The sequence below is a fragment of the Muntiacus reevesi genome, chromosome 12 (assembly GCF_963930625.1).
Source record: "Muntiacus reevesi chromosome 12, mMunRee1.1, whole genome shotgun sequence".
NCBI classification, from domain to species: Eukaryota; Metazoa; Chordata; class Mammalia; order Artiodactyla; family Cervidae; genus Muntiacus; species Muntiacus reevesi.
In genome coordinates, this window is record NC_089260.1 from 52,711,277 (window position 1) to 52,736,697 (window position 25,421).

Here is a 25,421-nt window from a genome sequence, read left to right on the forward strand (position 1 = left end):
AGCTGAAAGAGACCCTGGAGGGGGTTCCCAGGTGGCTCAGGGGTAAAGAATCCTCCCGCCAATGCAGGGCATGAAGGAAGATGCAGATTATCTATGTGACGATGCTTTTCTCAGGAAAGAGCAGTATCACAGAAACTGAGCACAGATGTTCACGGAGGAAAGAAGGGCTGATCCTGAGTGTCAGCCCAGGCAGAGAGGAAAGGACCACATCCAGGGTCTTGCACTTAGGACCAGAGGCTGGGAAAGCGGAGAGGAGCGTGTCCAGGCCGTGAGGATGGACTTCCCTTTCAAGAAACTTGACTCAAAGACAGAAGGGGTGATACCTAGCGGTGATGTGCACAGCGAGGTTCAGTTTGTTTCATTTTGAGATCCGAGATGGGCCTGTGTTTTTATTCTGAGCAAAAAGAGCGAGTGCAGGACTTCTCTGGTGCTCCAGCGACTAAGACTCTGCCCTCCCAGTGCAGGGGGCCCGAGTTTGATCCCAGGTTGGGCAACTGGATACTGCAGGCTGCAATTGAGAGTTGCTTCCCAAAAACAAAAAAAAAGATCCCTCATGTCACAGCGAAGATCGAAGATCTTTCCTATCCCAACTAAGACCCAGTGTAGCCAAATAAATAATTATATATATTTATTAAAAGCTAGTGCAGATATAGTTTGAAAATACTGCAGGAAAGGAGATGATTGATGTAGAAGAGCCCCAGAGGAAGCGGGGGGTGTCGAATGAGAGTTTATGTGGATGCACTGATCCCGGACAGGAGGGGCCCCACCCTTTCTCCAAAACAGAGGGCTAGCAGGAAAGGGTGGGCACCAACAGCAAGCACTTTTAGGTGAAGAAAGACAGGAAATTAGGGGAGTTCATGCCTGATGACCTGTATTATCTCCCAGACATGCGCAGCAAAATTATTTATAGAGCAGAGGAAATGTGGGTGTGGGATTGAGTTTTGAAATAGCTCAGGAGGTGAATGACAACAGACTTGACCGTCAGGGTGGGAGACCCTCTTGAGATTGGACATCACAGACAGTCTAGGACAGCTGACAGTGGGCTAGTCTCTCCATCCACGACGAGGAGCAGAGAATTCTAGCAAATTAATTGTTGCATCGATGGGTTGCAGAGCAGATGACTTAGGAGGGCAGAGGGACTAGAAGATGGAGAGATGTCTTTCAGGGTAGGCAGGAAAGGAAAGAGACGGAGCCAAGAGGGACCCCAGGGCTTGACTCCTTGTGATAAGTGAATAGGAAGAGAGAGAAGAGAGGAGAGGATGGATGGGTGGGCAGTTACGATCAGAGGGGATGGTCTGTGGAGTTGTGGGTGTCAGAGTGAAAACAAATCCAAGGTACATTCTCAGGATTGGTTGACAGAGGTGGGATGGAGCTGAGGGACATGGATGAGGGGTCAAGAGAGAGGCCAGGGAGGGCATAGGTCACACCCAGGGATGCTGAAGTCCTCCGGGGCGACCGCAGGAGGGAACGACCATTGGTTGTGACCAGTGGATCAGTGAGTGATAGTTGAGCAGGATAGCATGGGAGGAAGGTGGTCCACTCGGAGGGGGCTCTCCACTCGGAGGGGCCTCTCCTTGGGCTTGTGAAACAGAAGACCCATCAGAAGGTAACAGCCAGGCACTGGCCAGAGCTCTTAATCTCATCTTTGAAGGAGGCTATAGAGTGTCGACTCAAAAGGCTTGGAATGAAGACCTTGAGCAGATCCAGGAGGTGGCAGGGAGCTTGTCAAGGATGTGGCATCGTCTCATTCCAGAGGGTGTGGTGGGAAGTGAGGGGATTAGCTGTAGAAGTTGAAAAATTCAGGGCTTTGCAGGGCTGAGGTTCTCGGAGAGGAAACTGACCAGAGGGCTGGCATTCTGGGCACTGATGAAAGATGGTGAAGGGCAGAGGTCAGAAGTTACCTGGTGGCGGGTGGACTCTTGGCCCCAGGTTGCATTGTCACACACACTGTTGTAGGATTTTAGGGACTGGGCTGTGCAGAGCATCATCCGTGTTTTCTTTTTGGTGGCTATAACCTCTTCAGACAGGACTTTGACAAAGAAAGGAAGGAACGAGATGGAGCGATAGCTGGAGTTGGTTGCAAAATATAGTTATGTCCACGAAGTATAGAGCCTTTGTAGATAGAAAGAGGCAGTAATAGTTATTAAGTACTCTATTTGATGCTGTGTAGCATTCTGAGTAAGAGTGATCTGGGTGATAATCACTGAGTTTTGATGCACCGTGCCCTATTCTAAGGCTTTTGTTTGACTGAGTCTTATTTTCAACTCTATCACTTTTAATCCTCCCTGCTGTATAGAGGAGAAAGCTGAAGGACAGAGAGGTTAGGTAAACTTGCTCAAGACTGAACAGTGAGGCAAGGTCAGAACCCAGCATCCGACGCAAGTGACCTTGTTCCAGGGCCACTAAACTGTGTGGCCTCACAGTGTTCAGATGTGAGCTGTTCAAAGAATTATGCTCTGATCAGAGATGCATGAAGTGACGACAGAGCCCACCTGTGGGTGTAAGCGTCCAAATACTATATTCTGCTTAAACCAGTACAACAGAAAGTGGAAGTGTTAGTTGCTCAGTCATGTCTGACTCCTTGTGACCCCATGGACTGTAGCCTGCCAGGCTCCTCTGTCCATGGAATTTTCCAGGCAAGAATGCTGGAGTGGGTAGACATTTCCTTCTCTAGGTGATCTTCCTGATCTGGGATTGAACCCGGGTCTCCCACAATGCAGGCAGATTCTTTACTGTCTGAGCCACCAATACAACAAAGGAGTCTGTTTTTCTCTGAAGGTGGGGTGCAGGCATCTGCCTATAGGTCCACGCTTTGACACCAAGGAGTACATTTTGCCTAAGATACACACACACACACACACACACACACACACACACATACACACACACACACTTAAGAGAATTCATTTTCTATTTCTAGAGCCTATCTCAGGAATTGCAAACACTTGGAAAATATAATCTTGATTGTTTGGAACTGATTGGCCTGTCTTAGGTTGTATAAGTTTCCTGTCACACCTCTTTCCTTTGATCCCCTTTGACCTAGTGTTTTTCCAAGTTGGTTCACAATGGAGAGAAACAGGGCATGTGAGCATGGTGACAGCTATTGTAGGTCCTTGTGGATCATTCTCCAAAAATGTATGTGCAAGAGAAAAGGCAAACCATAACAAGGATTGTTTATCTGAGGTTATAAATAGTCTCTGTTGTGACTGCCTTCCATTAGCATGGACAGAAACTGTTGAAACTTGACTGAAAAGTAGAAATGAGATTATGCTTATAATTTTTAAAGTTAGAATCAAGAATACTTCGCATCATATTCTTTTTAAAGTCTCAAATTCCTTGGGACATTTTAGGCACTGAAAATATGTAATGATATATAATGCTTTAAAATAGAAAGCTACAAACAGCATATTCTTATTTAAGAATAAATAGGTGATTATAGAGTTATGTCCAATGATAATCAATAAGTGTCTTGATTTCAGTGACTTTAGTATATGAAATCACATACTTATTTTTTGAAGTTAATAGAAGTTTTTCAACATGAATGCAGTCTTTATAGTAATGATCTAGAAATGCTAAAAGTAAAAATAGAAGGCTTTGGGCATGTGTGAAAAATTCTAATTCAGAAATATCCTTGAAACTTTTATATTACAGTGTCATATGATTATATATATAAACATAAATATATTTATAAGTATATAAATATAATTATGTAGCACAGTGGGTAAAATCTATACCTAGCAAGGTAAATTTAAAATAGATTCTTGGAAATGCCCAGGAACATATCTAATACTTTCTTGTACTTTAATTGCCTTTAGTAGATGTTGATCTATTTATTAAGAAGTAAGTCTTGTAGTCCGAGGAAGGACTTTCAGGTGAACTTGAACTTCACTTCAGTTGGTTATTTTACTTACGTTTTTAAATGCTTAGTAGCTATGGTTTATACTTTATACATTGCAGATCGGAAAAGAGCATGTGGGCCTGAAGGCTGTGACTGAAATCCTCCAGGATATTCAGTATAAGGTAAGTCATTCTCTAAAAGAAAATAAAAATACTGGTTATGTAAGAGCCTTTCATGTCTATTCTCAGGCTTGAGGATTCCCTAAAAGGACTCAGACAAGCTGTTAGTCTCCTAGTTGAGGTTTATTCCCCTGGAAGGATATAGGTCAAAAGTCAGCACAGTGAAAAGGTGGATGGGTCGCAGTCCTGGAGAAAGCAGGCGCAAGCTCTCAGATGTCCCCTCCCAGTGGAGTTGCCTGCCGGCACACCCGATTCTCCCAGCAGTGATGTCACAGCACTTGTGAAGTGCTGCCAGCCAGGAAAGTTTACTCAAGCCTTGGTGTCCAGGGATTTTATCGGGGGTCAGTTATGCCTGGGCAGTGCCTCAGGGACTGACCTCAGTTATGCTGACTCCAGCCCTCCCACCCCCACCCTGAGCAAAACCAGGCTTCCACCATAAATTACTTTGTTGGGATAAACTTATCTGGTCCAACTGGTACAGCCTGCCCAAGGCCTCAGGCTCACAGAGCCACTCTTATCAGGCAGCTTATTCCAAGGACTCAGAGATGATCTCCCAGGAGGCAGCCAAGGGCCAGGCTTGAAGACAGGACTTTATAGGGGGTATTGTGTAGGATTGGAGCAACCCAGGCCTCCTGAGTACCTCTTTCTGCCCTCTGGATATAGGAAGGTGGTATAAATGAAGGAAATAAAAATTGTAGCAACTACACTTCAGAGTATTTGTGCGAAACGAAAAGCAACAGAAGCTCACATAAGTCGTAAGATGACACCTCCCAGAGAAGGTGACTTAGGTTGATTTGCCCCAGTGGCTCAGCAGGTAAAGAGTCCGCCTGCAGGACAGGAGACACAGGAGACCCAGGTTCGATCCTGGGTCAGGAAAATCTGGAGAAGGAAATGGTGACCCACTCCAGTATTCTGGAGTCCATGGGGTCGCAAAGAGTTGACACGACTAGGCAACTGAGCCTGTACATCCTGTGCTGCCAAGAAGGTTAGACACTGAGCCGAGTTTCAGCAGGAAAGTTGTTTCTAAAGAATCCCTGGGTCAAGGCCCACATTTCTACGCCAGGAGCAGCAAGGGCAGTGACGTGGGGCAGACAGACACTGGACAGACAATTTTAAGTTCCACACCAGGGATTATGGGGAAATTTCTGAGCTGTGGCCATAGCGAAATAGCTACAGACTCAGAGCAGGAACGTCTTGTTGGAACCAAGCCCTGTCACTCCAGTGAGAAGACAGATTGGCACACCCACAAACCTATGGGGTCTGGCATTCGGAAAAGACTTCAGGGCTTTCCCTGGTGGGTTCAATGATTGAGGATCCACGCTTCCACTACAAGTAGCATGGATTTGATCTCTGGTCAGGGAAGTAAGATCCCACATGTGCAGTGTGGCCAATAAGAAAAAACTTCAACCTCGATTTTTAGTGCCTATAAATGTTTTTATTCTAAAATTTTGTGTTAACATGGAGTTCATTGTTTTCTTTTTTTCAGGGGAAGTCCAAAATAATACCCTGCTTTAATCCTAACACTTTATTACCAGGTAAGCATTTATTTGGTTGCATAGGGTGAATTTTAACTGTGGCTGTGACTGCATTGTTTTTCTCAGAATAAACACAACTGTATCTTATGAGTTAATGAGCTTTCTTTATAATTAATATTCTTTGTAGTTGTTACCAGTTTCAGATAGTTCTAAACTTGGGAGTAAACTTTTTGGGATAATAAACATTTTACCGCTGAGCTTCCCTGGTGGCTCAGATAGTAAAGAATCCACCTGCAGTGCAGGGGGTGAGGGTTTGATCCTTGAGTGGGAAAGAGCCCTCCTGGGCATGGCAACCCACTCCAGTGTTCTTGCCTGGAGAATTCCATGGACAGAGGAGCCTGGTGGGCTACAGTCCATGAGGTCATAAAGAGTTGGACACAATTTAGCACACACAAACATACACACACACACATCTGGTATAGTATATCAAGTGTTTATATATCTAGTTTATATAACCACATTTAAATATGTGTAGGAATTCATTGATACAAAATCACTATAAATAATAGAGGATACATCATGTTCTCTATCGGAGAAGGCAATGGCAACTCACTCCAGTACTGTTGCCTGGAAAATCCCTTAGACGGAGGAGCCTTGTAGGCTGCAGTTCATGTGGTCGCGAAGAGTCGGACAGGACTGAGCGACTTCACTTTCACTTTTCACTTTCATGCATTGGAGAAGGAAATGGCAACCCACTCCAGTGTTCTTGCCTGGAGAATCCCAGGGACGGGGGAGCCTGGTGGGCTGCCGTCTACGGGGGTCGCAGAGTCGGACACGACTGAAGCAACTTAGCAGCAGCAGCAGCAGCATGTTCTCTATTGATTGTTTTCTTCATATGACTAGTTTAAAACTATATATGTGAGGCTCCAGTTTAAAAATGACATCCATCTGAGATATGTTATCTGGACCGTTTGTAATATTGAAAATGATTGTTGGACTCTTTCAAATTATTTTTCATTAACTCGCCTTTCCATGACCGGTCCTTGCGGTGGCACAGACCCCTTGCTGCGTGATTACTGGGTCTACGAAGGCTCTCTCACCATCCCGCCATGCAGTGAAGGTGTGACCTGGATATTATTCCGATATCCTCTGACGATATCCCAGCTACAGGTGAGAGGAGGGCTTTAACCTTCCATGATGAAGTTTTGGATTAAAGGGTAAATTTTCTGTCTGTAAAAGGGAAATGTCTGTTTCATGTTCTTGCTCCTTTTGGCTCAATTAGGTCAGTCACATCTCTTCAGATAAAGTTAAATGTCTTGAGCCAGTGAAAGCAGTTGAAAGGTCAAGGATGAACAAAACCCAGCTCCCATTTACCATCTGTACTTTAAAAGTCAGTTTTTATAGAGTAAATAGAAGTCAGTGAAATACCCAAACTGTTTATTAGTCTAGTTAGTGCTTCATGCGGGATTTCTCAGGTATTGGAGAGGAGAAATCTGTTGGAGGTGAGGTGAGAACTCTGGTTATTTCTGTAAGTCACACTTGGGCTTTATAACAGCTCTTTCTTGGCTTATACAGGAAAATTCTGTATGGAGAGGGAAAGAATGCCCTGTGAAGTTCTGGATTGTTCTCTAGCCCACTTTTGGTCTGCTGTCTCCGACCTTGGGTGCAGCATAGGTGCTTTAGATGCTAATACAGGTGTGAGGCACCAAGGTGAATTGTCACTGGGATGTTACTGGTGGGTCAGGATGCAAGGTCACTACAATGTGTTTAAACGTTGGTTTTGATGTTATCAGTATCATAATATTTGATACTAACTATAGCATTTGTTAATGCTAAGAAGACAGCCTTATTAATGATCAATCGCAAAAGACTTAGGCAATATGCTAAATAAATAAGCCGAGTTTCCTTTAGAAATTCTTTACAAACTTTTATTATACCTCTTGTATTTTACAACAAGTTCAAGTTTACTCACTATTCAGAAAAGTTTTCTTTTGTTTGTCCTTAAATCTTTAAAACACCTCTTTCAGCTTTGAACAGTTTCTTCTTATTTCTCTTTTTCTGAGGATTAATTTTAAAAGATACCCATTCAGCACCTTCATTGTTTCATTATTTTAGAAGCTTTGATCACACCACCTTTGGGCCGTCCTGTTTTTAATATGACAAACCCCAATTCCTTTATCTATTCAGTCATTTCTTTTTTTTCTTATGAGAAACTATTCCTGAGTGCCAACCGGACATGGAGGATTCAGAGATTAAAACACAGTGTTTATTCTTAAGAAGTTCACTGTGGTGTTGAGGAGGCAGATGTTCATACAGGCGACTATATTGTGTCATAAGTAAGGAGCTCTGAAAACATATAGGACCAAAACCCAGTTCAGACCGGAAGGTTCAGGGAATAACTCCTGAAAAATATTAGGAGTTAGTCTATTAAAGGAGAGGGAAGAAATTAGAAATTTGACTTGAATGTTAAGAATAGAGGTTTGGACTAATGAGATATAGATGGAATTTAACAGCAGATGGTAGCTGCTGTAACAGATATACCCCAAAACTTCCATGACTGGGGACTTGGTCAGGACTTCGCCTTCCAATGCAGGGGGTATGGGCTCTTTCCCTAGTTGGAGGGTTAAGACCCCACGTGTTTCAGGGCCCAAAAAACCAAAGCATAAAACAGAAGCAATATTGTAATAAATTCAATAAAGATTTTTAAAATGATGCACATTAAAAAAATCTTAAAAAATTTTCAGTGACTTAATCACAGTAAGAATTTATTTTTTTTTTTACACTCATAAAATCCAACAGATGTATTTTTGCTTCATAGGCAAGGCTTTTCTCTGTGCAGCCACTTAGGGAAAGGGGTTGCAGGACACTCTGCCATCTTTAATACCTCTCTTCTCTTAGGTGTGGGCATATAGTGAGCAGGAGGGGAAAGCGTGGGGAGGGTCTGAAGGGAGATTGCTTTCTAAAGACTAGACAGAAATGGAGAACACCATTTATGCTTCCATTCTATTGGCAGGAGCTCAGCACATGGCCACACCTGGTTGTAGGGGAAGCTGAGAAGTGAATTCTAGCTTCGTGTCCAGGAAAAAGAAGTAGATTTGATGATTCAGCTCAAGTTGAGAAAGAGACAAGATAGCCCAGTGGAGTGCAAAACCTCAGTGCAGAGGGAGGAGACAGGGAGTCAGGGGCTTGCCCACGGGCCTTGGGGACAGCCAGGAGGGAGTGATGTCCTGGGATCTGGGACAGGAGAGAGGATTTCCAAGTTGTGGAGAAGGGAAGTGAACAGTGACAAATGCTATAGAGACTCTAAATAAGATGCGTGCAGCTCATCCAGGTAGAAAATACAGTAAATCCCCTACATGCGAAGCTTTAAGTTGTGAACTGTCAAGGTGCGAATGTGCCCCTGTATGCCAGCAGTTGTGCTATGCTACTGTACTTTTCAAGGTACTGTACTGTAAGGTTAAAAAGTTTTTTCTTTTTTGTGTTTGTTTATATATCATTTCTGTGAAAAGCCTAATAAACCTATTACAGAGCAATACTATATAGCCAGTTGTATTAGCTGGGTACCTGGGCTAACTTTGTAGGACTTACAAACTGGACTTACCAACATGCTCTTGGAACAGAACTCTTTCCTCTGTAGGAAACTTACGTAACTATGCCTTATAAACACTTGTCCGGGGAGCCACGGCTCACTTCTCACTCTTCACTCTTTTTTTAAAGTTAATTTCCTTTATATGTTTTATTATTTTTGTCTGTGATGGGTCTTTGTTGCTATACATGGGCTTTCTCTAGTTGCGGTGCAAGGGCTTCTCATTGCAATGGCATCTTTTGTTGCAGAGCACAGGCTGTAGGGCGCAGAGTTTCAGAAGTTACTGCGTGTGGAGAAGAAGCCAGTAGTTCTGGTTCTTGGACTCTAGAGTTGAGGCACCATAGTTGTGGCTCATGGACTTAGTTGCCTCTCGGCATGTGGGATCTTCCCGGACCAGGGATAAAACCTGTGTCCCCTGCATTGGCAGGCAGACTCTCATCCACAGCCAGGGAAGTCTTCACCCTTGACTCTTGTTTCGTGCCCTGGTGTGTTCACTGGTGGATCTTGGTGCTTCTCTGTTGCTGAGCTTTGGCTTATGTTCTCCAGTATCATTCCTCCACCATCCCTTCCTTTATGCTGCTCTGGCTGCTCTAGGTCCACACCCCAGCCCATCCAGCCAGTTTGCCATGGAGAAAGCCATCATCTCTTTTCAGAGTTGCCATCATGCAAGAAAAGATTCATGAACAGGGACTGTCATTGCCAGTTAACTGAATCATTAACTGAAGTGAGATGTTTCTGTAGAGCATTGAGCTGAAAGGGACCCAGGGTAAGAGTTTCAACTGTGTTAGTCACAGGGGAGGGGTCAGACTGGCAGAGGAAGCAGAAGCAGCTCTGGGTCTGCAGTCACATTTGTTTAGCAGTTTAGGGGCAATTTTCTAAAAATAAGTCAAATCTTTAATGAAAAATGACGTTTTCCTCTATAACCACAATTAATGTCTATTTGTTGAAAGTCAGTTTGAATGAACCTGGCTGAGCCATAGAAAATTCTCAGTTCCACTTAGAATTCCACATAGGATTCTCTTGCTAGTACAATATTGGGGATGTTAACCAATAGTCTATAATGTGATGATTTACTTCCACGTCATCCAGTAAATTATGCAACAACCCAGAGACAACTCATCATGCCTCTTGGTCTTGCAGGCTTCAAAGGGAGCCTTGCTTTGTACCACCCCCCTGAGTGAGGCCAATGATAAAGTCTAACCCTAACTCACTAAATCATGCTCCTCAATTATTGGGAAATAAAATGTGTCTTCCTCAAAGGGAGTCAAAGCCAAAGGAATGTGTATTTGAAGGGATAATTTCAGCTGCTCTTGTAAATGAATAACTTTCCAGTTAGCTTTTCAAGAAAAGAAGAGGTAGGTGCTGTTAGTGAAGAGTTGCATTGCAGCATCTATTCAGAGGGCAGGAGTGTGGAAATGGACACACACACACACTCACATGGACATTAAATTGCAATTTAGAGTGATTTAGGGAAAAAAATTGTAATCTTAGGAGAAAATGAATCAGTCTGTCCTAGATTTGAATGTTTCACTGTTGCTGCTCATATAGTTCCAGAGAAAATAGAGTCCAAAATAGAGAAGGTCCAGAGAGGGCAGTAAAAATGAGAGGAACTAAAGGGCAAAGGTGTGATTCTAGAATCAAAACCAAGAATTGAGGAGCCTCACCTTGTTGCACTTGAAGAGGAGCTGAGAAATATAGAGACAGAGGCAGAGAGAGAGGATTGATACAGAAAATAACAAAAGGAATAGCAAATGGCAGGCGGATGACTATGGCTACTAAGTTGATTATATTGAGAAACAAAACTTTGTGTTGAAGATATAGGGTGTCCTCTTATAGGGGTAACATATGTAACTAAGTAGCTGGGTGTTATGGGCTTCCCTGGTGGCTCAGCCTTAAAGAATCTACCTGCCAATGCAGGAGTTGCGGGTTCCAACCTCTGCTTGCTAGTCCAGGAGAAGGAGTCGGTGCGTATAGTGTAGTACTGACAGCTGAGCCCATCGTGAACCATTGACATCTTCCTGAGCACTAGAATCCTGGTGTCTGGGACTGGGAGCCCCTGATTGGTTGGTTGACTTTTCATGTTGTTCTGGTTAGCAGACTATGCTATGGGAAGAAACCCACACAATTGAATGGATTTGGATAAGTGTAATTTAAAACATTTAAAAAAGTGATCTGTAACTATTGTCACTGGCCTGCCAATGCAGGAGACGTGGGTTCGATCCCACCCATCCTCTGGAGAAAAAGGCAACCCACTCCAGTATTCTTACCTGGAGAATCCCATGGACAGAGGAGCCTGGTGGGCTATAGTCCTTGGGGTTGCAAAGAGTCGGACATGACTTAGCAAGTGAATAACAACAGCAATTCATGTATTATTATGAATTTCCTGATGATAAAGGAAAGTAGGATGAGACTTTTATGTGTTAGTTTTCTCTTTTAGCATGGTGACACATAAGATATAAATCAAAACAAGTCTATTACAAAATGTGCGTAGGACCCCAGGAACTACTAAAAGTAATGTGTGCCAAACTTCAGACCTTAGAAATTAACTGCTGTCATGAAGAAAGCAGTTTTAAAGCTGAACTTTGAGTGAATCATCAAGGTCAGACGTCAGCAAAGGTTGGAACGAACGTCTTAGACCAACAGTCATGCCACCCAGTTCAGAGAACAGTGGCTGCTCAGCTTTCTACCTTCACGGGTGAGGACGTGTCTCCCAGGTGTTAAATCTCTCTCCTCTCCATCTCTCTCTTTTAAATTGACTGAACACAAATACCATGTTTAAGTAGAGGAGCATTAAAAACTGATGAACTCGTACGTACTGATTGATAATGATGGCCCCTGTATGGCCCTGACATTTGAATTTAGTTGAAGTCTTTTATCTTGGAATATTATTCTCCTCCTTTCTCACTCCGTCTCATTTTGGTGTGCAATAACAGAGTGCGCACTCGAAACCATTTGAAGTGACTGAAGGGTTCTGAGGGGTGGTTACTTCAGAAAAATTGGCATTTCAGAGAGATGTGTTTTTTCCCCTGTCTTTGTTGATGTTTGAAGTCTTCAAAGCATCACTCTGATCAGAGAAAAACATTTCTTGTGAAGCAGTTCTCTCCGAGAAGGCAGTGATTGGAGACTGGCCGGCTATTGACTCAGATCTTCTCTTCCAGAAGAAGTTGTTTTCACAGAAGTTGTTTCAGGCTGAGGCCTGGGGCTTGAAAGATTTAGCTTCAGTTCAGAATACATAAATATAAAGTTAACTCAGCTTTGCAATAAGCTTCAGAGTCAATAAGAAATGGAGTATTTCTTGAAATACCTTGAGACAGTCAAGTTTTGAGTCCACAGTGATCATTGGTGACCCTGTCCTGGGCTTATAGGTTCTGATTGCAGCTCTTACATATGATCACACACAGTGGGAATGGGAGGAAAGAGAACCTTCTGTTTTTTAGTCAATTGGTTTATTATTTCTAGTCTCCTTTTTTTGCATACAAAATTGTAGCTAAATAATCATCTCCAAATGCTGAAGGTTGGACTTCAGAAGTCCTGTGGTTATTTATGAACATTCTCTGTGTGTTTGGAACTGTGCCGAGTGTTTTCATGAATGACCTTATTTACCTCATATCAACCCTGGTTTACTGTTATCATCATCATCTCTGTTATTCACAGGTGGAAACTGAGCTTAGAAAGGAAGAGCAGTTGGGTCGTTTGGGTCTTGGGTAGCAGAGACCAGACAAGAACCAGCCTTTGGATGCAGTCTGTGTCCTTGACCTTCATCTTCGTTTTGAAAAATCGTAGGCTCCTCTGACTAAGAAGGTTCCCTTTCACTCCATTCTTAGGGAAAACTAAGAAAAATGCACCTCACAAATAAGTATAAGGGATTCTCATGAAGACTTGGCTCTAGACATTTTTCAAGTGCAACAAGCAATATTCCCTGCTGCCATATTCCCTCCTATAAACCCCTGAGAAGGTCTAGTGAGAAACCATTATATAGATTTAACAGCTCGTGGCTTATATGACTGGCACTTCTATATAAAAACAGCATGTAGATGTTATTTTAAAAAACAGGACAATTCTAATAGGATCAGGGTTAACCCATTTAGGGAAATCAAACAGTATTTGAAGACATAAGAAGATAGAACTTTAGAAGTCAAATTTCTTTCCTTTTTATAATTCTGTTTATTTATTCATGGCTGTGCAGGTTTTTCTCTAGTTGCAGCAAGCAGGGGCTGCTCTTCGTTGCGGTGCAAGGGCTTCTTGTTGTGATGGCTTCTCTTGCTGCCTAGCACAGGCTCTCGGGGGCACTGGCTTCAGTAGTTGCCATTTCTGAGCTCTAGCACACAGGCTCGGTAGTTGTGGCACGTGGGATTAGTTGCTCTGTGGCATGTGGGATCTTCCCGGGCCAGGGATAGAACCCGTGTCTCCTGCATTGGCAGGCAGATTCTTTACTGCTGAGCCACCAGGGAAGCCCAAGAAGTCAAATTTCTAACTTGGGTTCTGATCTAGCAAGCCATTTAATTTTTCTCAGCTCTGATTTCCAATTCAGATGTGAGTGGATTGAATTAGAATCTTATGAGATTCAACTCTTCTGGAGTCAGGGAACCTCTTCTTAGGAGAATGCACTGGTGAAATTTTATAGGAGTCCCATGGGTCCTCTAAAGTATGGGGGTTTCTAGATTTTTATTAGAATCCTGAATTAGTTAACATCTTGTGGGTTTTTCCCCTCCTGATGAGGTTAAGTCTGTGTCGGTGCTGTGTGAACCTTTGTAGGTAAAAGCCTCTGATTCACAGATGGCGATGCTTTGGTTGATTGATACTGTTCAGGTCACAATTGCTCAATGTCCTGGGATATATGCCGGCTATAGGGTCTACTGATGACCAGAATTTCTGAAGAGGTGGCTGTGGGACTGGGAAGGGGGCACGTGGCCTTGGAATTGTCAGACCCAGATTATCTGGAATCTTCCTTAACCTGCCTGGCCTCAGTTTCTCCTCTTGTGTAAGGAATGAAGAATGTCCCATGTGATTTTATGTGGCATTAAAAGGAAATAACAGATGATTTGACAAAGGTAAATCAACTGCTAGATGGCAGTGAGCTTGGCGAAAGCTCATCATGTGTTTGCTACTTGCTCAAACACTTCCAGCGAGGGGTGTCTGGCAGACTGTGAGTTCTCAGGAGGTACAACTTGGCCAGTCAGGAATACTGCAGTGCAACTGATGGGATCGGTCCCTCGGGTCTGTGGCAACCAATAGCGTGTAACTGGAGACCATGGGATCTGGGGAGGCTGCCTGAGAAGGGAGATGAACTTGAAAACCACTGTTGCCACAGGAAGAAGATGGGCTTAAACTTTTGAAAAATCAGAGGCATTATTTGCTCTTTGGAGGGCTCAACAAGCAGCAAAGGGAGTTTTTTGACGAAAAGCCTCCATCTAATATATTTAACTTATAATCAGTGTTAGCACACAGTAACACCATGATTCATTATAGAGATATACTTGGGAAGCATTTCAGAACATTTCTTCATTTGTTCACTTTTTCTTATTATGTTACAACAGACATAGAAGTTTTTTTCTTTTAGGTATTACAGATTATCTCCTTTTTATTTTTATCTTTTTTATTTTTGGCCGCAACAAGCAGCATGTGGGGATCTTAGTTCCCCTACCATAGATAGAACCAGTGACCCCTGCATTGAAAGCATTGAATTTTAACCACTGGACTGCTAGAGATGTCCCCATAAGAGCTATTTGAGAGAGGTGTATATCATTTTTGCATGAGCAGATCCAGCAGGTTTTGACAGTTGTTTGGGTTTATCTGGAGGCCTTCATATCTCTGCTTCTGTTGTCTTCTTTCCTCTTGTAGAGGTTGTGTCTAATGTCTTAGCTCTGGAAGAATGAACTCAGTTTTTCTCTTTTTTGAAGTTTAATTTTCTCTTTTTAAATGCTTGTAATTTATGCCTATTTTAAGTAATTGATGAGATTCCCATCTTGCTCATGGCCGGTCGACAATTAATCTGTTTTGTTCTGCTTTTATTTTCAGATTGAAGAATTTCGAAGGCTGAGGACACATGTGAAGGGGGCAGAGCTCGTGGAGGGCTGTGATGGGATTTTGGGAGACAATTTTAGACCCACTCAGCCGCTCAGTGACAGAGTCATTAGAGCTGCGTTTCAGTAGCCAAAGAAAACAGGAGCTGATGTGTCTTCATCTGGGTACGTGGAGATTAAATGAAATAGGCACACAGTTGAACCTGCGCTTGAAAGCAGCTCTCATGATGAACCTGTTAATTTCACAATGTGAATGCACTTCATTGAAATTTAGGACACATTCTCAAGCCCCATTCATTACAAGTCAGGTGGTTTGTAAAAATGTCATGCCCTATTAGGGAAAAATCTACATTCCTTATGTTTTCCCAGCAGTGCAGCCTTTCATTCTATTGATAAGTTTTGCTTTAATATTAACTTTCATAAGGGAAGGCGCCCGAGGCAGGGTAATGGTGACACGCAAGTACTTCTTCTTTGGTACTCTGCTGTGTTGTCGTAGCTTGAAACTGCAGCTGTTATCTCCTGATGAATGGGGAGCATGAAGAAAGGGACTGGGAGTTGTTGATCCTCAAAGCTGGCCACTTGTCCAGTGCAGATTTGGTCATCTTGCTTATTCGGGTAGGTAGTGAGGGTAGATCGGGCCAGAGTGATAATACTTACGCTATGGAAGTGGTTTTATTCGATAGATCAAGAAGCACTTGGTGATTATATAAATGTAGCATGTTTCTTTACTGATGGAAACATAATCTATACATTTTAATATATTGGATTTAATGTATGTGTTACTTACCCTTAAGGAGCTAACAAAATAAACATCACAAACAAGGAAAATATAAATGCCTGTGTACTGGGTTACTTCTTCACCTTGTAGACTGCCCAAGGTCACATACCTAGGTCACTGTGTTGCTATGAAACCACTGCTTCCCGTGAGAGGAAAGTGCTTGTTGGAACAGTTTCCTCAGAGTCAGGACAGAGCTCTGACTGTTTAGTGGTCCACTGGGAGTATGTCCTCTCAACCTGTGTCAGTGGCCCAGTGGATGGGCGAGTCACAGAGGAACTGAAATCTCATGGCCTCCAGGAGCTCAGTCTGGGACTTCCTTGGTGGTCCAGTGGTTAAGACTTTCCTTCCCAGAAGAGTGTGTGGATTCCATGCTGGTCAGGGAGCTAAAATCCTACATTCCTCATGGCCAAAATAACAAAGTGTAAAACAGAGGCAATATTGTAACAAATTCAATAAAGACTTCAAAAATTGTCCACATCAAAAAATATTTTTCAAAAACAAAGCTTAAGCCTGAGATAGTGAGCAGGACAATGTAAAAACATTTCAAAAGTACAGTTACAAATTGTAATAAATTCCGTGAATGAGAAGAACAAAAAGTGGAGTGGAGGAGGTTTTGGCTAGAGGGAATACCTTTGCAAAGACCCTCGAGGGTCCTGTCTCTGTGGAGATGGTAAGACTTCGATGCACTGAGATACCTGATAGAAGCCCTCTGAGTCTGGGATGTGGAAATGAAAGGGAGAGTCAGGCGGGGCCCTGTCTTCAAGGGCCTTGTCATCCGAGTTAGATGTCTTTATTTCATTGTCAATGTGTTGACATCTAAGGGTTCCCAGGGGAGTGGCCTGACCCCTTTATATTCTCAGGAGATCACAGTGGCTGGAGAATGAATGGACTGGATTACTGTGGGTCAGGCTGGGAGAGTAGAAAGGTATTTTAGAAGTCCATTGGTTAACCAAGGTGCAAAGCATGGAGGCTTGGGTACCAGACTAGAAACAGTGAGGATGGAGGGAGGTTTACATTTGTGAAAGAGTCCTTGAAAGTGATATCTAGGGGTAAGTTGGATGTGAGGGAGAGAAGATGGAATTATCAATGATAACAGCCGGATTTTGGGGCTTTAGAAACTGTGTAGGCAGAGTGACAACAGGGAAGCTGGAGGAGGTTCTGTCTGAGACGGAGAGATAGAGAGAACTGAGAGTGGCTTGTCAATCACTACACTGGGTAGACCTGTCATGAAGAAAGCTGGAATTTCAAGAGTGGAGATCAGAAAAGAGGTCTGAACAGAATGTGGGAGTCGTGGGCATAGATTATGTGTGTCTGCATGTGTGTATACATATAATGTTCTAATGCTACATGGGGACGACCTCATGTGTTCATAAAATCTTATGTGTTGCTTTATGACAAGTTAACCAAAGCACCGGGAAGTTAGGTCATTTGCCCAAAGTTGCTGAGCAGTGGAAGTGGAAGTTGGACTCACTCAGGCAGCCTGACTGACAGCCCTCTGTCATAAGCACTGAGGGTCAGAGGTCAGGGAGCATCTCCGCACTCAGGCCCTCAGGGTAGCAGGAGGATGAGGGGTGTAGGCTGCAGGGGGCAGAAGTGGAGTTTGAAGGGAGGAGGTGGAGATGCCTTGTGATGACAGCAGCTTCCCACTAGCTATCTATTTTACTCATGGTAGTGTATATATGGGGCTTCCCTGGTCACCCAGCAGTGAAGAAGCTGCCTGTAATGCAGGAGACCTGGGTTTGACCCCTGGGTCGGGAAGATCCTCTGGAGCAGGGCACTCCTCCAGTGTTCTCATACACACAGTATTCAGTATGGAGTGGCGTATACCCACTCCAGTATTCTTGCCTGGAGAATGCCATGGACAGAGAAGCCTTGTGGGCTACAGTCCACGCGGTCACACAGAGTCGGACACAACTGAAGTGACTTCAGCAGCAGCAGCAGTGGTGTGCATATATCAGTGCTACCCTCTCAGTTCATCCCACCCCTCCTTCCCCTTGCTGTGTGCGCACATTCATTCTCTAAGCCTGCATCTCTATTCCTGACCTGCAAATAGATTCATCTGTGCCATTTTTCTAGATTCCACATATATGCATTAATATATTTGCTTTTCTCCTTCTGACCTCACTCTGTATGACCATCTCTTGGTCTGTCTGTATCTCTACAGATAACCCAGTTTCATTCCAAATGAAGGCTTTTTTTTTTTTTTTTTAAGAAATACTGGAACTTTCTATATGGGGGTGGGAACGAGCCTGTAGGTGGGCAGCCTGAAGATGCTGTTTATCGAGGGGCTAATCCTAGCAGTGAAGTCTCTGAAAAGTTGCCAGGGGGTGGAATTCTAAGCACAAGTGGAGGCTGACTTTATTATGGGAATGGACACTTCCCATGCGGTCAGAGGAAGGAAGGAGGTGGTGGTTTATAGACAGCCTTTTGTGACTTGCTTTACTGTTTAAGGGGGCTTGGGGAAGAGTTGAGAGTCGGGGAGGGAAGCTGGAGGAAGTTTGGAGCAGGAGGTGGGGGGAGAGCTTGCAGACAGGACTCATTGGAGGGCAGGCAGAGTGGCACAGTGAGGCTGGTGGATATGAGTTTATGAATTTATCCAGTGTAGGCTTGGTATACTTTTCTGTGAATATCAGTAACTATAAATGACGCTTTCTATGAAATGAGATTATTGGCTTGAGTTTTTGATCCATATCTTGCCCTCCATGCAAATTGCCTCTCTAAATATCTAAATAATCGTCCCTATGTTATCTCTGTCTTTACACACACACATACACACTTAAATGTTTATGAGGAGATTGCATATATTTCAGATACATATGTTTTGTATTCATTGTATGATAGGAAGTCAATGTGTAATTCTCAAAGTCTTCAGTTAATTACAGTATAGATATTTTAAGAGAGAGGATGGATTGCTATCCTTGTCTTGGTGGCTGAGATTCCTGAAAGGGGGTCATTTTTTCCCAGATTCCTAAGAATGGTGCAGAAATTCTCTCAAAGATGAGTTCACTTCTGACTGTATCTTTTCATGAATACATTTTTGATCCTTTTATCTTGAAACGTGTAATACAAATCTAGTCATACTTCTACATAAAAATTATATTGGGAAATCAGACTTATGGATGTGTGCTTTTTATTTGATATTTAATAATGCCCTAAGGCAGGTAATTCAAATTTTTATTAAAGTGAAATGATTTGACAGTCAGACTTTGAATTTAATGCATGAATGTTTCATTTAAGCTCTTAGAACTGAGAAGGAAAAAAACTTTTTTTCTGATAGCTTTCTAAAAAAATGTTCAAAATAATTCAGATTTATTTTAGCTGTGCTTTACTAAAATAACTTTAGTTTTGGAATTTAAAATGACATTCATTTTTACATGACATGTCTAGACATCTGGAGGGTTTTGATAACCGAGACTTATTATTCCTATGAATTACCTGGGACTTTTTATATTACCATTTAAGAAGTATGAACTATGGTTTTGTACTTGTTTAAAGAGTTCACATATAACTCATCCAGATGCAAGGCTAGTTCAGATTTCTGGGAGACAATTTACCCATTAAACTGTATGGATGTTGGAGAACCAAACTTTAGTAACAACAAACCAAAAATAAGACCAAGCTTTCTGGCCAGTTTCTTTGCTGCTCTTGGCATAATAATGTAATTATTCTGGGACTTCAAAGACCCAGAAAGGGTCTCTGCCCAAATATGAGGGTAAGTTTGACACAGGGATCTTTCAGAAATACTTAACTTTTTTCTTCTTCCGTTTTTTCGTTTTCTAATCTATTGGGAGCACACGTCTCATTTTCCCTTTTAAGGGAGGGAAAGGAGATTATCTAGAATTTTGACATTGGTTTTTACAGAAAACAATTATGATTAGCTATAGTTACTGCAAACATGTGTACACTTTAACAATATTTGAGTCACAGGGGATTCAGGCAAATATATGAACAATCAGAATAGCTTTCTAAAAATTGGCTCATGTTTAATGAAACAAACAGGCAAGTAATTATTTCATTGAAAGGTTAGTGTTATAGTACTTAATGCTACCTGTGACATTTATTACATCTAAGAACACAATGTTATAAATTGCAAAAGTACACATGGGGAGGAGGTCAGTACAGTCTGAATATGGCTTTGGACTCTATCATAATATTGATACTAATCTTCGAATGAAATAATTACTTGCCTGTTTGTTTCATTAAATATTAGCCAATTATTAGAAAGCTATTCTGTCTAAAAATTTTCCTGTTCCCCCGTGACTCAGTTTAATTGTTAAGCAGCATACTTGTTTACAGTAGCTACAGTTAGTTATAGTTATTTTCTGTAAAAACCAATGCTGCAGAACTCTAAATAAGGGGAAACTATAAGTGTGCGACTGAACTGAACTGAACTGAATACGTGTGCTCCAAATAGATTAGAAAAAAAACAAAACAGAAAAAAAAACAGAAGAGAAAAGATAAGTATCTCTGAATGATTCTTGTGTCAAACTTACCCTCATATTTGGGCAAAGACCCTTTCTGGGTCTTTGAAGTCACATTCAGACTGTACTGAATTCTTCCCCATGTATACCTTTGCAGTTAATAACATTGTCTTCTTAAGTTTAATAAATGCTATAGCTAGCATCAATTTCGTATCAGTTTTCTTTTATAACCTGGCAAAGTTGGAGGTTAGAAAAGGCCAGGCCATTATGGAAAAGGAGGGGCTGTGTGGGGAAGGGATAATGTCAACTCTGAATGATCAAGTAGGCAAAAGCTATTATCCTTCCAGAATAAATGGAAAGCTCAGAGCCATATTTTTAGTCAATAGAACTTGGACTTGACTCACTCTAATAATTTAGTATGATATACAGCATTAAGGTGAAAAATGAGAGCTCGATGGATATAGCTGTTTTCTATTTACTGTATCATATAGAATTGTCCAAAAATGAATGAATTTCCTAAAGGACTTCAAAATGATTTCAAGAAAAGGCCAAAATACCAAGGATGCTCAACCCATCTATTATGTGTTGATTGTATGATATAAAAGTTATTATTAACCCAAGAATGAAAAATATCAAAGCTGTATAGACATTTCTTCAAGATGACCAAAGAAGGAAAATAATCCTTACTTCCATATCTGTCTCTTTTTTTGTGTGTGTTGAAATGTTAATGATTTATTGAGGGTGAAATTGCTGAATGATTTCTCCCTCCCCCCTTCACTTGAATTTAAACAAAACTGTATTTGGGAGGAAGAAAAGAAAACATTTTGCAGTCATGGGTCAGCTTTTATGTTGAACATTAATATGTTATGATACCTTAAGTATAGTAGATTTCATTATTTTAAACTTCATGTATTTTCCGTAAGAAACACCAAGACCAGGTTTATCTCACCTAAACATGTTGTATTGTGTCTCTTTCCTCATGGATGCTCATTATTAGTATTCCCTCAAATCGATTTTTCAGTTTTATTTTTTCAGTTTGGGGCTTATTAAGAACAGATTATTCACCAAGAAGCATTCATTTCATTTTCCACCTCATTTACTGTCAGTTCTTTCTAGTTCTTCTTTTCCATGATGAAGTTCATAGATACTTTGTTGTTGTTTAGCCGCTCAGTCGTGTCTGACTCTTTGCAACCCCATGGACTGCAGCACATCAGGCTTCCCTGTCCTTCACCATCTCCCGGAGCTTGCTCAAATTCATGTCCAGTGAATTGGTGATGCCATCCAACCATCTTGTCCTCTGTCATCCCCTCTGTCGTCGAAACTTAGGAAAGCATGTTTGTCATAGACCCAGGGAACTGTGAAAACCCAGCACATAAAGGGACCCTTCTGGAGGGCACTTGCTGTTGGACTCCTCATGGTTCAGCCTAGGGGGCCTCCTTTCTGTAGGTGAATCACCTACACTCACAGCCTCTGTTACCACCAAATGCAGACAACCCTCGTTTATATGCCTGCACCAGGCCTCCCTGTTAAGCTCTGGTATTGGATGCCCAACTCTTTGCATGACTTTTCTTCTGCATGTGCCAAAGACCTGTATACTGAATCTCAGACTCAGTATATAAAAGATTGAATTTATGATCTTCCTTTTTAAAAAAAATTTTCCTTTGTTGCTGTTCAAATCCACTTGGTTACTCTTGTGTGTTTTTCAAAAAATTTTTATTTTTATTTATTTATTTGACTGAGCCAGGGATTAGTTGCAGCACATGGGATCTCTTTTAAGTTGCAGCATGTGGGATCTAGTTCTCTGACCAGGGATGCAACCCAGGCCATCTGCATTGGGAGCACAGAGTCTTAGTCACTGGGCCACCAGAAAAGTCCCATGATCACCCTTTGCAGACTAGCCTTTCTTCCAGTTTCCTTATGGTCCATCCATATTGCTGCAAAGGACATTATTTCATTCTTTTTATGGCTGAGTAATATTCCATTGTGTATATGTAATACGTCTTCTTTTTCCATGCCTCTGTTGATGGACATTTAGAATGCTTCCACATCCTGGCTATTGTAAATAGTGTGGTAGTGAAAACTAGGGTGCATGCATTGTTTTGAACTATATATGTATGTATCTTTTTGAACTATCGCTCAATGTATGCCCGAGTGGGATTGCTGGGTCATATGGTAACTCTATTTTTAGTCTTTTAAGGAACCTTCGTATATTCTCCATAGTGGCTGTACCAATTTACATTCCCACCAACAGTGCAGGAGGGTACCTTTTTCTTCACACTCCTCCCTTATTTACTCCTTGTAGTCTTTTTATGATGGCCATTTTGATCATTGTGATCCTTCAGTTTTAATTGAACAAACATGCCAGTTAAAACTAGTTTTGGTAGCATACAATGCTAAAATAGCCTAGACAATGCCCAGTATCTTATACAGAATCTGAAATATTTGTTGGATAATTTGGAGGTTTCTCCTATTAAGAAATTTGACACTATGTAATATCATTCTCAGACTTCCCTGGTAGCTCAGCTGGTAAAGAAACCGTCTGCATTGCAGGAGACCCTGGGTCGGGAAGATCCCCTGGAGAAGGGATAGGCTACCCACTCCAGTATTCATGGGCTTCCCTGGTGGCTCAGATGGTTAAGAATCTGCCTGCAATGCCGGAGACCTGGGTTTGATCCCTGGATTGGGAAGATCTCCTGGAGGAGGACATGGCAACTTACTCTAGTATACTTGCCTGGAGAATCCCCATGGACAGAGGAGCCTGACGGGCTACAGTTCATGAGGTCCAAAGAATCGGACACAACTGAGCGATTAAGCACAGTAATACCATTCTCAGAATAAATTAATTGTTAAAACAGTAAAACCATATTGGTTTTGGATGAGTCTATTTTCTATCTTGTTTGTATAGTCAAAGCTGTGATTTTTCCAATAGTCATGTACAGATGTGAGAGTTGGACCATAAAGCAAGCTGAGTGCTGAAGAATTGATGCTTTTGAATTCTGGCTCTGGAGAAGACTCTTGAGAGTCCCTTGGATTGCAAAGAGATCAAACTAGTCAATCCTAAAAGAAATCAACCCTGAATATTTTTTGGAAGAACTGATGCTGAAGCTGAAGCTCCAATACTTTGGTCACCTAATGCAAAGAGCCAACTCTTTGGAAAAGACTCTGATGCTGGGAAAGATTGAAAGCAGGAAGAGAAGGCTATGACAGAGGATGAGATGGTTGGATGGCATCACAGACTCAAAGGACATGAGTTTGAGCAAACTCTGGGAGATGGTGACAGACGGAGAAGCCTGGCATGCTGCAGTCTATGGGGTTGCAAACAGTTAGACATGACTTATCGACTGAAAAACAACAAATTTTCTATCACATTGCTTCTTTAAATGCCTGCGCAGTTTCTGAATTCTTATACTTTTAGTGGTTAGAAACTCATGAGTCTTGAGGGCTTGTCTGCAGAATACATTTTCAAAAGCATCTTAAAAGCATGGAGTTGAATTGGATCTCAGAAAGTTATTTAATCTAGTCTTCTGCCTGAAGAGGCCTTCAACTAAATTATTACAGATGGTTGATTTCCATATCTAGGAACAAGCAAACAATGATCTCATTGTATGAGATACCTACTTCAGAGGTTTTTTATTTTAACTCCTGCATAATGCAAAAGGAAAAATAAAAACAAAAAGCCTCAAGAAATAGTGTCCTGCTAAAGTACGAACTGAATTGAAGCACCATTTTGATAGTAATATTTTTTATGGTTGGCCATAAATGAATATTTTTGATGAATATATTCCAAGATTTATGTTTTTCTTGTGTTAGCAGCATGTGAGAGTTCCAGTAACCTTTATGGTACAGAGAAACTCATGTAATTTTTCACAAACATGAATGAATGTTCATTCTAATTTTAGTCGGGGTACAACCAATGGTTCTCTAATGGTATCTTTTATTTCAAGAATGATTATATTTGGTGGGTCCCAGCAATAAAATCACTGTAATGAGGAATAAAAGATTGTAAATAAGAATAACAGTGTTATTAATCATCTAAATTAGTCATTTATGGCACATTTCTGAACCTGAAATATTTCCATGGGAAATAATGCTAAAATCCACATTTACTTATAATTAGACATAATACAAACCTTCTCCTGAAAATAGTTGCTCAAATCCCAATTCAGCTTAATTTCATTGACTTTGATTTCTGGACTGAAGGCATTAAACTTGAACCTAGTGAAAAATGTGTAATATGTGCATTCAATTAAGAAGTAATTAGATACTCAATCACCCATACAACACACTTGGGATTAGGGAAGAAGGAAGAAAAATGTGACTTACTGTTGTGTATAAAACAGTTTTGTTAATGAGTTTAGTGCTAATTGAGATTGAGAAAGTGTCAAAATAGCATAAGGTAGATTTGCTTGGGAAGAACTTTAAAAGCTATGTTTAGTGGTTTATGATACTTTGGTGCAGAAGAGTTGGATATGACTTAACAGTTAAACAATAACAACATGTACGCGATATACAAAGCAACCTGATGTGTTCTTGAGTTTTGGTTAAAGTTTACACATTCAATCTATTTTATAAAAAAATTTTATTTACTTTTTTTTTTATTTTGACTGTGCTGGGTCAGAGTTTACAGGCAGTTTTTTTTTTTTGTTGCAGTTTACAGGCTTCTCATTGTGGCAGCGTCTCTTGTTGCTGAGCCCGATCTCTAGGTGTGTGGACGTCAGTAGTTGTGGCTCCGTCTCTGGAGCGCAGGCTTAGTAGTTACGCGCACAGGCTGAGTTGCTCTGCTGCACGTGGGATCTTCCTGGACCGAGGGTGGAACCCATGCCCCCTGCACTGGAAGGCAGATTCCTTACCACTGAGCCGCCAGAGAAACCCCACACCTTCATTCTAAGTGACACATTCTAGTGAGTGATGACAGGAAAGAACGAACGAACGCTGTTTCGTGTTTCAGACCCTAGGCTGTATTTTATCTCATTTAATCCTCACATTGATCTCGTGAGGCATGTTCTCTTATTTCCATGAGAGGGGTTGAGTAACTTGCTCAGGTCACAGACAGTACATGGCAAACCCAAGGTTCACACCCAGGTAGGTTTCACTGCAAACCCTGAGCTCTTTTCACTGCAC

At 41.7% G+C, this 25,421-nt stretch overlaps 1 protein-coding gene across 2 annotated transcripts in view; it reads left to right on the forward strand.

Annotated features, from left to right (window-relative positions):
• CA8 (carbonic anhydrase 8) overlaps nucleotides 1–25,421 on the forward strand; it is an 84,227-nt gene that overhangs the window by 49,319 nt on the left and 9,487 nt on the right. For both annotated transcript variants that reach the window (XM_065902746.1, XM_065902747.1), the window contains exons 5-8: nucleotides 3,958–4,020; nucleotides 5,504–5,552; nucleotides 6,550–6,662; nucleotides 15,097–15,266. In XM_065902746.1, the coding sequence (XP_065758818.1) occupies nucleotides 3,958–4,020; nucleotides 5,504–5,552; nucleotides 6,550–6,662; nucleotides 15,097–15,231 (360 nt within the window). In that variant the 3' untranslated portion in view covers nucleotides 15,232–15,266. The remainder of the gene's footprint in view (nucleotides 1–3,957; nucleotides 4,021–5,503; nucleotides 5,553–6,549; nucleotides 6,663–15,096; nucleotides 15,267–25,421) is intronic.